The 15,857-nt window shown below is 28.0% G+C and overlaps 1 protein-coding gene across 2 annotated transcripts in view; it reads left to right on the top strand.

Moving 5' to 3' along the window:
- Smurf (SMAD specific E3 ubiquitin protein ligase) overlaps nucleotides 1–15,857 on the top strand; it is an 87,256-nt gene that overhangs the window by 18,238 nt on the left and 53,161 nt on the right. For both annotated transcript variants that reach the window (XM_067267277.1, XM_067267279.1), the window contains exon 2: nucleotides 6,893–6,931. In XM_067267277.1, the coding sequence (XP_067123378.1) occupies nucleotides 6,893–6,931 (39 nt within the window). The remainder of the gene's footprint in view (nucleotides 1–6,892; nucleotides 6,932–15,857) is intronic.

Consider the following 15,857-nt stretch of genomic DNA (forward strand, 5'->3'; position numbering starts at 1 on the left):
TGTATATTATATAAAAACACGTGCGTATTCGAATGCAACGTTGTGTCAAAATTTCAAAGGAATCTGTAGGAACAAACAAACGTTGTATTTTATTTATATAGATAGGTAGAAAATGATCTGCTTAGATCCATTCTCACAGAAAAGCATAATGCCTCACAGAAAAGCAAACTTAGGTCGTCTGAAGTTAGCGCCATCTGTTGGACATAAAAGCCTTAATCCATTTATAAATATATTTTTGAAAGGGGGGAAATGGAGATCTTCACATATGCCACAAACCTTCGCGGGAATGTATTAAACAACTTCCCAAAGTTTCATGGCAATCGGATAAATGGTGTGGTAATACATGAAGGACAAACACACACACACCACCACACACACACACACACAGACATACATTCGTTTTTATATATATGTAATAAATATTAATCAATTTAATAGATTAATAGATTTTTTGATTGCATTAAATAAAAATTCTAGTCTATTTAAAACTGGGTAGACTAGTATAATATAAAATTTATCAGAAAACAAGTTTCAATTGATTAGTAAAACAATCACTCAGGTTTTCAAGAAGCCAGAAATATTTTTTTTTTTTTGTTTTTATTAAATAGAAGGTTAACATTTTTTGAATGTTTGTCATTCCAACATCAGACCAGTGTAGTTTCAATGGTAGTCTGATGATTAATGTTAATTTGCATATCGAACATGCTTACAAACAAAATGTTCCCTACCTATTGTTTCTACTACTATCTGGCTACAAAATACAAATAATTTTCATATTTTAATTATTTATAAACACTAAATTAATGGGGTTAAATTTCATTCATTAAGCAATTGTTGATATGAGATTATGCAAATGACTACTAATCTCAGGATGTGTTAATAGCAGTTGAGGTTTAACGTAACTGAACCAGAAAAACTCGAAGTGACTAAAACAAAATGGAAAGTAATTACGGTAATATAATTAACTAAATATAACTATAAATAAAAATGCTTTAATTATCTAAATCAACATAAATCAGAAAATATATATATTTTTTAAATTATAAAACTAAATGGATATAAGACAATGACTTCTTTATATTAATATAATATTATATAATATATTAATATAATTTATATTAATATTTGTATAATATATAATTAATAATAGTAATATATTAATAATTTATATTAATATATTTAATATTAATTATATAATTAATATTAATATAATTAATATATTAATATATTAATTACTTTAACATATCTAGAAAAACGTTTATAAAATCTAAAAATCAATGTTGAACTTGAAATAATTTAGAATATAAATTTTCCATCAAGTTGAAATCTGTCAAAAAAGCAATGTTGCACTCCAAAAATTCTTGTTAATCTTTACATTCATAACATAAATAGAAAACTTAGAAAATTGACCTTGGCCTTCATTATGTACCATTTTTAATATTCAAGAAATTAGTTTGTCATGATAAATAATTGCATATACAACTATTGAGTAATATCTTAATTTTTGAAATTCACATGTAAATACTGAATTTTCATTTATAGATTGAAAAGCAGTATATAAAGATTTTTAAAATAAGTTTCTCTTATATATGCAGTATGCATAAAATATAGTGCAGCAATGTTTATACATCTCTCAAGAAACCAGAGCAAAACAGCAAACAGCATATAACTGAAATTTAAGTCAAGATACATACAGGATAGTTGAACTAACAGTTCTTAGGACATACTGTATTACAGCTTTTAGCAAATGTTTTAATATTTATTTATTTGATATTTTTATTATAAAAGAAAAACAGTAATATGATTTTATTGTATGCTTTTTGTGAAATTGCAGTGATCTAATAGACATTATTGCTATTAATCAGGTACTGTACATGAATCAATTCCAAAATGATTTTTGCATATTCAAGACTTGAATGCTACTGATAATGGGTTGTATAATGTCCTCTACAATTTTTTTATTTAGAAATATTTATTAAGAATTGTTAAGAAGTTTTGACAAAAACCTTTAATATGCAGCCTTTTTTATTAACTCTTCAAACATTTTTGGCCATTTGAATGACTTTCTTCAGGAATGAAAAAACAAATGATTCCAATTTCTATAAAAATGAAATTTGTTTTGGAATGATTTTAAACTTTTGAATTTTTATAGAGACATCTATGAAAAATTGTTCCAAAACAAATTTCATTTTATAGAAATTGGAATCATTTGTTTTTTCATTCCTGAAGAAGGTCATTCAAATGGCTTAAAACATTTGAAGAGTTAATAAAAAAAGACCGCATATTAAAGGTTTTTGTCGAGGTTTGGTTGTTATTTAAGCTCAGTTAGAGAAGAGTGTTAAGAAGTTTGCTACATACTATTGATATACACGATGAATCAAAATTATGTGAACAATCTTAATTTTTAATCTTAATGATAACAATCTCTCACTTTTGTATCATTAAAAATCTTAATGATACAAAAGTGAGAGACCTCAAGGACAGAATAAAAGGTGTGATATCCAACATTTCCCCAGAAATGTGTGTTCTGGCACTAAATTGTACTGTTGAACATTGGTTTGAGTGCATTAATCATGCTGGTGGTCAGGTTGAGATTGTATAATGCCAACTTTGAGTAAATGCTTTCTCAAATATTATTCACATAATTTTGACTCACCCTGTATTGTTACTATTCAGATAAATATCATAGTAATATAAAAGAAATTCAGTTGACTATTTTTGTCTAATTTGAATCAAAATAAGCTATCAAAAAATGATTTCTCATTTATAAATGAAACAAAAAAGTAATAAATATCATCTAAGTTCAAAATATTGATATAAAATTAAACATTGATACTCTAAATGTTTTTAGAATAATTTTTTTTCTCTTTAGAACTATATTAAGAAAAATGAAACTTATGAAGCTTCACTTTAATAATAGAAGTTTTTTTTTGTTGGATATTCAAACAAAAGAACTTGCAAGAGGTGGAACAATCAGACTTTGTTGGCTGATAGCATAGATGAAGTTTTCTCTAAACCTCATTTGTGTTAAAAGTGACATTTGGAAATTGACTTACTATGCCTTGGTTTAAATTTTGTTGCAAAGACATGAATCAGTGATCTTTAAACATGGTTGGTCTAAACAAACTTTGGGGAAACATTGGCTGTTACATTGACTGCTGTTGTTTCCAGCTTTTAGATATCAGTGAATTATCTTGCTATATCACAAAAATGATGGCGAATATGAATATTAGCAAGTGTGGAACATCTTCAAACAAGGAAAAAGTATTTTTTGCTGATTTGAAACTATATGACCATTGAAGGTAAACAATAAATAATTAAATATCATTTATATCATACATCAGAAACAGTTTATATTTTATTAAATAAAAAATTTCAAAAATAAATTATTAATTTAATTTTGTTTCTATTCATATTTTGCACTTACAAAACAAAAAAACTTAGTTCATGTTTGCTCTAAATTATAAAAAGTCACTATTTAATCATTGATAATTTGGGTTGTTTTCTTCATTGATATTTTATAGATGGCCTTCTCTTTATTTGGTTTGGTGTCTTTCTTTACTAATTTATTTATTGTTAATTAGTTTAATCATCTGCACTCAACCTAGTTTTGACAAAGCGCAGTGCGAATTTTTTTCACGTTTGTGTCTCGGAGTTAATTTATAATTATTCTTCAATAAAAGTTATAAATTGTAAAATTAAATAAAACTATTTAAAAAAATAATAGTTATTATTTTAAGTCTTTCTTGAGAAAAACTCAAGTTAAACTAAGAATTTATTTTAATTCAATAAATTATCAAGCAATCAATAACATGTTCCGCAGTTAATAATCAATATTTTCTCAAATGTTTAACTCTGTGTCCATTTTAATTTAAAATCTACAAAATTCAGATTTAGAAAATGTGTATTGAAAGTATTATTGAGATCATGCATTGTTTCCTTCCATAATTATCCAGACAAATATTCTCTCTTCATATGAATGATATTTATTCTTAATCATATTTCTTGGTGGTGACAGAGAAAACAAAATAGTAATATTCATTTCTGAAAGTTTGTCATCTCTAGTGATCAGATCTAGGAAGCAGGCTTAAGAAATACTTTCTAATTGTTGTCCAAATCAAGGTCATTGAGAAACTTTATTCTTGCAGTGTGCTTTTTTATAAGTTATGGTTTCAACAAGTTTTAAACTGTGATCAAAGTTTACACTTTCTCTTTGAATTGGCCCCATGACTGAACCAGCTGCTTGGCAGTTGCATGCATGGAACATTGGAACATCACCAAACTTTTTATGCTACTTCTCATGAGGTCTGCTTTTGAATGGTAGTTTTGACTTTATTATTATTTCTGAAGATAAATTAAAATTATTTCAAAAACATTAAAAAATTTGTTGACTTAAGTTAGTTATTAAATTTTGTTTTGTTTTTATTTTGGAATTTAATTTATATATACTATTTTGTGGTATTACTGTTTACAACATATTATCATATTAAGTAATAGGACAAATATTTATTAACTTGTAAATAATTTTATACCAGTTGAGAAGAATATTGATTTTTTATATTGAAAGCGATAGTTGATTAAATTTACTAATTAGTTAAATGGAAAATTGAATAAAATCAGATTAAATTATTCTTTTGGTTAAGAATATGTTTTTTATTCTGTAATTTGTAATATAAACACAAATCTATTCCTACACTCCTTAAAAGTAAAATTGCAACACCACAAAGGAATGCATATAGTCACCTGCAAATTGCAAGACTAGTAAAGGTGACAGATATGCAAATGATTAAGTTTATGTGGAACCCAGTTTCAGGCTCAGCAGGCTTGGATCATAAATGCTATCAGCAACAGTTTGCAGTAGCCGAACTTGCGAAGAAGCATAGAAAATGCCTTGGAAATGACATTTAACGCCTGGGGAATGAGACTGTATCCTGGAGCTGAATGACCATGGTTTGTTGATATGTTTGTTGGGCACAATATGAATACCATCCAGTGATCTGTAACATGATGGACACAGGAACATCTGCAAACAGGCCAAAGAGGAAGTGGATTGCACTAGCTTAAGACAGAGCACACAGATTGGAAGATTTACTGAATGGCCTTGTTGGGACCCATTTGCCATGGCATGTGACATCTGAAACCGCCTGTTGTCATCAACAGGTTCATGTGTCCACCCAAACCATTTGCAATAGCAGGTTGTATGCATGCCATGTGCCATAAACCATTTGACATAGGGCTGTATGCCTGATGTTGTGATGTTTTCATCATAAGTGGACCACTTAATGGCATCAGGTATTGTTTATGGATGAATTCTGCTTCTGTTTGTGGAGGAATGATGGCCATAGATGGATGTGGCGGTAACGTGGGGAACACTACATGCCAGCCTTTTTCACAGAGTGTTACACTGGGCATCATGGTTTGGGAAGGCATCATGTTTCATCAGCAGAGAGCCCTGGTGCACATTTTTGATACTCTGACAGTGGACGACTATATCACACGAATTGTGTGGCTGGTAGGTCAGCCACTGGTGCAGACCACACCTGACACTGTGTTTCAGCAAGACAATGTCTGACTGTATGTTGCCTGGCAAACTCCCACCAGAACAAAATTTATATCTTTTCCTGGCCGGTAGTGTCACCAGATCTCTCTCCCCTTGAACACCTGTGGGACTTTGTCCAGCATGAGGTATACTGGGAACCACTTCCACATAACGTAGATGACGTGCACATGGCAGTGAATGCAGCTTGGCAAGAGATACCTCAGACAACCATTAATCATATCATTGATTGTATACTTCACTGTACAGTGGCCTATGTAGCTGTTCATGGGGGGGCATATTCATTACTGAATAAACATGTGTCTATTGCACATCTTTATTCTTTTAATCATTTGCATATGTCTCTCACCTCTACTAATTCTGCAATGTGCATATGGCTATGCACATTCCTTTATGGCGTTGTGATTTCACTTTTGAGGAGTGTATATATTAAAAACTCAATTAAACAAAATTAAATAAATGCTTAAAGATAAAGCATTTTGATAAGTCTAGTGAGTATATTTTAGCTATTTTTTTCAAGAAATCATTATCATTGTTAATATGATGACATATTTTCTGAAATGCATATAAAAGTTATTTGATGTGGAAAGATTTTTGTGATCTACAGTGTACATTATTTAATTGTTTGAAGAAAATTGATACTTTAGTCATATTACAGTTTTATTTAAGAAACAAATAGTTTCTCTTGAAGCAACCAGAGTTTTCTCAAGTTATTTAAACTAAGAAACAAAAAAAATTGTTAGAATTTTCTGATTTTTTTTCCTCCTCTTTAGAAAGTTACTATTTAAAATTATAATTTCTTGTTCTTTGATGCCAAAATTAGAAAAAATAAATTGCAATGTGAAGTTTTAATTAATTTAATTTAGTTTAATGAATAAATTATTTCATTCATTAATGAAATTTATACAGGCCAAATAACAAAAAAGATAATTTTTAATTTATATGGTTTTATATGGTTTTTAATGTCCACTGTTTACTTTTAGAAAGAAAATTATTTCATTACCAAAAATGGTATTAAATTAGACATAAATACTCCTTATTTTAACAAAAATTTCTGTTTCCCTATTTAATATCAATTGAAAATGATTTTGTTAAAATGGAATTTTCAGCTCTTAAGTTTGAATTTATTTTAGTGTTTCTCAATACATTTATAGATTAAGCTACTTTGCTGTATAAATGTTTTATTTTCCTAGTAGTGACATTACAATCACTAGTATAAATTTAGGCATTATTATTTTTATTTATTTATTTTTTGGTCTAATTAATTATTTCATTTAATCTAATATTTATATTAAGTTTAATATTAATATTTCTGTAATTTTTTTATTTTTTCAGTTCTTTGTGCAAAGAATTTAGCAAAAAAAGATTTTTTTCGTGAGTACATAACTTTACTTTTAAAATAAAACTTTAATATATATTTTACCTTAATTTGAAAAGTTCATGTTATATTAATATCAAAAATGTTATAAATAAATGAGTAATTTCAGTTTAATATAATTTTCTTATATTGCTAATATTTACACAATCTTAATTTAAAATATGGAAAATATTTCTCAGATTTTAAAAAAAATTTTTTAAATTTACATTTTGAATAAGTTTTTAGTTTATTTTGGTTATTTTGATAAAGATTAATATTTAAAATTTTTATTCATTATATAATGTGATTCTATGAAATCTTTAAAATTAATTTATATATATTTTTTAACTATATAAAATCATTGTTCCAATTCTTTTTGTATGAAATGAAGATCTATAAAATAAGCTTTTCTTTTGTTATTATTGAAAATATCAGCTTTATTTGATTACAGCAACTGAACTATAATTAAAGTTTAAATAGAATAGAATTTATATTTCTAATTATAATTAAGTGTAATTAGACTTTACATATTTAGAATTTTAAGTAATTTTTCAAAATATAATTATATTGCAATTCATATTTAAATGTATTCATTTATTATACCTATTCAAATTTGTAATTTTAATTAATAAGTATGACAGTGTAAATTTTAGGTATTTAGAACATTTTGATTAATATTCATGTAATTTGTTTTGAATAATTTATGTTCATAAATGTCCATATGAAATATTTCATAAAAAATCAAGCTTGTAAAAAACTAATTAATATTATCAGTTTAAATATAATTTAATAAAGGATATTATTTACACTTCTGCATAATATATATGACTCAATTATAATATTAAGAGAAATGCTTGTTTTTTTCTTTCAACAATACATATTTTTAAATAGCTGCTTTTTCTTCTTCTTCTTCTTCTTCTTCAGATAAAGCTTATTAAGATTTTATAAGCTACAGTATAATTTAAGAAGTTAAAATTTTAAGAATTTACCAAAACAGTTTCTTGAAGATTACATATTTACATATGTAAATCAGTATATGATTTGAAGAAAAACAAAATTATTATAAAATATTTTCATATAATTTTAAATATATGAATTAATATCATTATCATTATATTAATTTGTATGTCTAAAGTTGTATAATTTATAAATATTCATACAATTATTTATATTTTTTATAAAAGTATATGTCAGAGGTGGGGAACCTTTTTACCATTAGAGGCCACATTTAAATTAGGCAGCAATAAGAGAGGCCGCATAAGCTGATTGACCTAAGAAAGTGACTTTTGTGAAATTATTATAGTTTTTCTATAGATTTAACAATTTATTGCATTATATAGAAAAAATGAAATATAATACTACAAAATTTTAAATATAATATACATATAAAATAATATAAAAATATTATAAAAAAATACAATAAAAAATATTTTTTTATTCACTAAGTTAGTGACTTATTTGGCTTTGTTTTTTGTTTGACAGTAATTGTATATTTGGATCAAGCTTCGTAACACACAGCTTTAATTGATCCTCTAAATGTGCATCTGTAATTTGCGTTCTTAAATTTGTTTTTATTTTTGACATGAGAGAAAATGTTTTCTCGCAACAGTAGGTACTTCCGAAGCAGGAAAGTAAACGGCGAGCATGTTCTCGAAGGCATGGATATTCAACAGCATTTTTCCAGATTTCTATGGGATCCTTTTTAGCGTTAAAAAGGGATTTGATGATACTATCTTCCCCTAAATCAATTAACTCCATTTGTAGTTCTGCAGGAGCCTCGGATATATCTATTAAATGTGGTTCAAATGCCAGTTTCATAGCAGGAGTGTGCTCGTCAAAATCAGAAAATCTATTAGTATACTCTTCTATTAAACAATCCAAGACACCTACATATTCGTCGAATATTTTATTTTCACAGTTCTGCTCATTTAACATTTTAGCTAGCTCCGGGAAGTGTTGTGCAGATATTTCCGATTGACAAAGCAATGTTTTGAAAAATGATAATTTTTTTCTAAACGCTTGGATCTTTTGCCACATTTCATAAATATACCTCGTTTCACCTTGCAGGCAAACATTTAAATTGTTTTGTTTTGTCATCATATCAGACAAAAATGCAAGGTTTCTGAGAAATACTTCATCTGATAGATCACATTGTTTTCCTTGTTCTTGATAAAAGTTTAAAATTTGTCGTCGTAAAGACAAAACTTTTATCAAAACCTGACCTGTTGATAGCCAGCGAACCTTGCAGTAGTATGGTAGGTCAACACTATACGTTTCCTCATCTAAAGAGAGCATCTGCCGAAATTCACGATGACGCATTGCATTTACGCGAATATAGTTGACAATGGCAATGGTTCTATCCACAGTGTCTTGCAAAATGGTAGATTTTGCACAAAGATTTTGCTGATGCAAAATGCAGTGAAATGATATCAATTTTTTCAAGTTTAAGTTTTCCTTTTTTAACAAAGCAACGAATCCTTCTTTTTTGCCTCTCATGGAAGGTGCGCCATCGGTGCAGACACTGACTAAATTACTGACATTCAATTGTAATTTATTACATACTTCTTTGAAGTTTTCGAAAATATCGGCTCCGCGAGTTCTTCCAGTTAGTGTACCCAACGCAAGTAGTTCTTCGTAACATTGAAAATCTTTAGTTATAGCACGAATAAAATATAAAACTTGTGCCGAATCTGTTTTATCAGTGCTTTCATCTAAAGCAATTGAAAAATAAACATCTTCATTTTGTATAATTGTATGAAGTTGCTCTGTTACATTTTGCGCTAATTCGTGCTGTCGATCTGTTACAGTTCTTCTTGAAAGAGGTAATTGTTTGTATTTGTCGACATTTCTTGGATCTAACATACTCACTGCTTCAACAATACATTCTTTAATTATTTCAATGTCACTAAATGGTTTGCCCCTTTTTCCAAGTATATGTGCTATTTTATACATAACAGCAACTGCAGCGGAATTTTGATTTACAAAGGCACTAAAAGATGCCTGCTGATGATGCTTCTCATTTTTCAACTTTTGAAGTGCAGCTTTTCGTGATTCACCTTCTAAAGCGAAATATTTATGTTCTTTATGAGTCAAATAGTGTTTATTTGCATTCGCTTTTTTTAAAGTATTTAAAACTATATTGCACAACAAACACATCATTTTATCTTTCTCAGCAGTAAAGAAAAAATCTAACTCCCATTCTACATTAAATGTTCTGTTTTCATCACCTAATTTTCTTCTCTTACTATTTGACATGATGGATAAAAAAACGAATATCAAATAATATCTTTAACAAAGTGTATACTTTCTAGAAATACAATAAAACCGTGTAACTGTTATAAGCACGCACTATTAACTACAGTTTGCTGAAGATCGCAACAGGGAAGCGTTGAGAGATGCGAGTCAGAGAAGCCAAAGCAAGGTGTGACACTCAAATGGGAGATCTGAAACCGAGTTTTGTTTACTTCTTAGACAAGGTAGATGGCGCTGCTAGCGCTAATTTAAATTTTTTTTTGCAAAGACAATCAGCTGACTAATGAATTGTATGACAAATTTTGTACATAGTATTTTGTAATTTTAATTTATTTTCAAATAAATATTACATAGAACACTATTCGTTTCTTTTAGATATGTAAATTACATAAACATACAGACTAGTATTCTGACGTCATGTTACAATATGACTGTCTTTGGCGGGATTTTTCGCGCAACTGTCATGGCGTTGATGTACAATAGTTGTTTGAAACGAACTCTACCATTTTGTACTAGGTGGCAAAGGGCCGCACAAGAACCTCGCGGAGGCCGCATGCAGCCTCGAGGCTGCAGGTTCCCCACCTATGGTATATGTTTTATATCGTAATAGCTATAGTTTTACAGATATAAAAATTGTATAATTATATAATGTTTACGTATTCATACTAATATTCATTTTCTATTAAATTGTGAAAAAATTTATTAATATTTGAAAATGTTCAAAAGTTATTTGTTATTAAAATATACTGTTGAAAATAAGACATAATTAACTTAAAAAGAAAGTTTTAATAATGCATTCAGTTAATACAAATTTAAGATTTAATAAATTCATCTTGAGACTTAGTACCTTAAATTAAAAAGTTGTTTTATAACATAATATAATTCAAATATTGAGAAATATGTCTTGTTTGTGTTATTATTTTTTATATTACTAAATAAAATGTAAAATGTGTTAACAAAAATTCATTTTCATTGTTTAATATATATATATATATATATATATATAATATATATCAATTTATGTATTTTTAAATTGAACAGTCTGAAAGTAATGAAAAAGTTTAGACTCAAATTTATAAATAATAGTCTAGTAAACAATAACTGCACTCCAATTTTATTGTAGTTCTTTATATTATTGGATTTTCATGAGAGAGTATTTTATGATGAAAATATTGTAAAAATAGGATACTTAAATATTTTCTACTTATATTAATAAGAATGCTGTGGAACCTGGTTAATTCAAAGTGATCAAGAGAAAAAAATTTGGTCTTTGAGTTAAAAAGTTTTGAGTTGTGGAGGCCAACTAAAAATCAAGATTGTGTGCATTGGTTTAGCCATGATACATAACAGACTATCCATGTGATATTTCCATGAGCTTTTATTACATAGAATTGTTGTCAATATAAACCTCTGAGTGTTGTCCAAAAACTCAAATTAACCAAATGGGTAAATAAGCTACTGAGAAATGCTTTCTTGAATGGTTGATCCCTTCAAGAAAGCATTACTCAGTAGCATTCATTCCCAAGAATTTAGTAAGGAATTTTCAATTGTGATATTTTGCATCTCAAATTGGCTGTTTTTTTTATTTTTTCATTAGCTTTATTTTATCATAAAAAATACAGACTTTGATTTTTATATTTTTAAAATTTTTACATAGTCAAACTATAATTGTTTTTTTAATTAATTTATCAAAAGTCCATTTATTTATTACGTCAGCTTGTTGAAAAAAATCTATCAGCACTCAAATAAAACAAAAAACTGTTTGAAAAAAAAGCAGGTTTAAATGGCAGTTACAGTATCTACATCACACATGCTTCACCACTCACAATCACATGATGATGATGTTTGTTTTTAGTCATACATACAATCATATAATGGTTTTTTTTTTTTAGTCATACATGGTTCCTGCACTTTATAGAAAGTTTCTAATTAGTTTATTTGATAGATTAATGTTAATTATTTTATTTAAAGGAAAATTAAAGTACTGTATCAAAACCCCATTCGAGTTAAATAGTTTGATGAATTCAAGTTAACCAATTTGATTTAACATGTAAATTCCTATGCTGAGTGATTAGGGAAAGAAAATGATTTAAAGTAATTGTAAATTTGAGTTATCCTGGTTTGAGTTAACCAGGTTCCACTGTATAATCTCAGTAAGAATATATAAATAAAAAGTAAATATTTATTTTTCTTAATGGAAATGACACCAAGTAAAACTATTTAATTAGATCTGAACTATTTCATCAAGATTTAAAAAATATATATACAGGATTTCCTCGTTAATTCAAACTCGGATAGTTCGAAATCCTGTTAGTTCATAACTGTACTATTTGTCCCGGCTGGGGATATAGAGATTTAAAGATTTTAGAGATGTCAATGAATTCAGTTAGTTTGAAATACGGCTACTTTGAAATTCAAAGTGGAAATTCTGTCCAAACTGTGATATGCATATATTAACTTGATCATTTAGATCAAAGTGCCTCCTTACTATGAGAGAACATAGACCAGAACAACTTTAATCTGGTCAACAGGATTTTGCTTTTACAGTAACAGACTTTTGGCTGTCACTTTACCTATGGAATACTCTCTTTTCTCTCATCTCATGAAATATGACAGGACAAGATTGGGCTAAAAGTAACATATTGAACTCTAATTTACTAGATTTGGTGACTTACTACTTTTTGGGCTACATTTTGAGAATTCTGCTTTACTTTTTATAAAATCTATTTGGCAACCTGTCAGGTTCTCATAGAACAAGTTCTGTTTACCTGCAGTGTATTTATATTATTATTAAATAACAAAAATAGCATTTTGTATATGTAGTCATATTTCGTTTGCTTAATAAATTACATCAGTTACATAACATTTGGCATACTGTACAGAAATATGTAAATCCTGGATAATTTGCAACTTAATAATTCAAAGTCATGATTATTTTGTCCCTTATTTTAAAACTAATGAGGATTTCTTGTATATATATATTTCATGATATTTATGTACACAATAGAATTTATTTTGCAGAGTGCTGTTTATAATTACATTTATAAATCTACTATAAATTTATCTAAAGATGTGTAATATAAATATAACATATTAGTTGCATTATCAGAATTTAAGCTATCCTTAAAATCTTTATGTAATGAAATACAAGACCAATAATAGTTTTAAAAAAAGCCACTATATATTAATTAATAATATAAAAACTTTTATTTAACATTTTCATTCATAAATTTTTATACACAATATAATATAGTGACATTCCATTAATCCAGCATTGTTGGGACCAATGTGGTGCCTGATTATCAAATATGCCACCTTAGATGGTGAAAGTTCTTCCAGTTTTTAATTTCCCTGGACACAGTTTTACATATCTTTTGCATGTAAAACTGTAAATATTTGTCTTTTATGATCATTTAACATGCCATTTAAATTATTCTTACTTTGTGCTTTGTACACTTTTATTGTTTATAAATACAAATGCACTCTAATTATCAAAGAACATGAACAGTAATGTATTGTAATGGTTTCCATGATAATTATTGATTCCAAATGTGCTAAATATTTCTGTTTCTCATATCAAGTTCATGCACTAATATCTTTGTATAAGTCTTCAGAAAGATCATGCATGAGCTAACTGGTTTTATCTAGCACATCATGTTGTCTTGGCATTTGTCATCTCTAAAAGGAAAACCCATATCCCTTTTTTTAAGAACTGTGTGTTTTGAATGCTTTTACATGAAATTTTAACTCCAGACCTACCCAGTGCATCAATAACCCCCCAAATGACAAGCTCAACTTATCAGGCTCGATGTTACTGGCTTATCAGTTTTCCAGCATGCTGAATGTCAGGTTAACAGAATTTCACTGTATTCTTAAATTTCTGACAAGTAAAGGCTTATTGAAAAACATAAAATGACACAATTTCTTCACAAAAAATGAAAATATTTTATTTTTGCAGTTCATTTTAAGTTTGAAGACAAACAATAACTGAATTCAATAAAATAACAATTTCATTTCAATAGTAAAGTCCATTTTAAAACTATAAGACCAATCTCATTTTGGACATAAAATGCATAGAGGGAATGCCAACCAATAACAACAGAAATAAACACATTTTAAATGAGATACTAGTGGATATATTAATAGTCATAACTACTTTTATAATGTATACAAGGCACAAATATATTAAGTATGTCAAAAAGATGTTTCATAAGTATAAGACCAGAGAGAGATCTGGCACCTCATTACACATTTAATTTTCAATAATGTTTCTGTTCTCGGCAATAACCTGAAAAATGCTACTAGAAATACTTGTGATCAAGTTTTGAATGTATTCCATACTTATCTGTACATTATTTCAAGCTCTCATGACAGCAACGTCTAATTTATTTACATGGTTAAGCTATTTTATGTTCTATTAAACATTCTATCCAACAACTTTTCTAACCATCCCCAGACATTCTTATGAGATTTAGGTCTGGAGATTTTGATAGTCACAGGAGAATAGTTCTTTATTTCTTGGAAAACTGTTTTATTGAATGAAATGGATAACAGCGCATTGTCCTATTAGAATTGTCAGTTTGCAACGCCTGTCATTGGACCAAATGAGAATTAATGAAGTGTATAGCATTGTATATCATAATTCATTATATTGTCTATACCCACTATATCAGTTTTTGTATGATATGCTATAGCTTTCCAGATTAAGATGGAACCATCATCTAACTAATGGCTAAAGGCAGCCTTGTTGGCTCTTTTTGCATGCCATATCAATAGTGCTTAGAACTATCAGGTGGTCAAAATTAAATTTTTTTTTTCATGTGAAAATATTATGGAATCCAATCTTCTTTTCAAGATGTGTTCTTTGGCCCACTGTAGATGTTTGTTTATAGTGATCCTAAAAAAGGATTTTGTTTCAAGCAAATATAGTTCACATTCTTATTTTTCTTTAATACCAACCAGATAATACAATGAAAGATAATACTGTCCATAAAAAAGGAATTGTTTTAACAGTATTGTCCAAATCTCCTTTATGCCTCTAGTTGACATATTCAATGTCACAACCAAATGGCAGATGTGATGTTAGTAAATTATAAAGTGTATAACACTATGTGTACATAATAAGAAAATTTACTCAGTTTCTGGTGTTAATTTTTGGCAAGGAACTGACTGAAGAGGGAATATCAATAGTTTGCCACTTCCTCTAGCAATATCTTAATCATTGTCCTTTGCCAAAACATTATAGACTCAATTAGATTTGCCTTTCCTTTTTGTTGATTTGTCTTCTTTACTATGACAATAAATTTGTTGCATTTCAGACTCAAAAGATGATAACCTTGTGGCATGGTGATTGAGCTGCTATAATTGCTGTAATACATCTATTCACATATTTTGTTACTAGGGGTTGCAATTGCTGAATCCCTCATCCAGCAATCCAGCTGGATCCAGCGCTGCGGATCCGCAAATACTCAGTTAACCTTCTAAATGGCGCAAAAGTCTACGTTGTCGCGTTGCTAACTACTAGACTGCTACTAATTACTTACTCACTACTTTACTAACACTAATAATTAAATTACTTATAAATAAACTATACTTTAATCAATCCAGCAAAATTTAATAAAATAATAACGTATTCAATCGCTTTTAACGATATTCCTCAGTTACAAAAAAATACAACATTAACTATAGAAC

Source organism: Centruroides vittatus, unplaced genomic scaffold (genome assembly GCF_030686945.1).
Source record: "Centruroides vittatus isolate TY-2023 unplaced genomic scaffold, ASM3068694v2 contig_300, whole genome shotgun sequence".
NCBI classification, from domain to species: Eukaryota; Metazoa; Arthropoda; class Arachnida; order Scorpiones; family Buthidae; genus Centruroides; species Centruroides vittatus.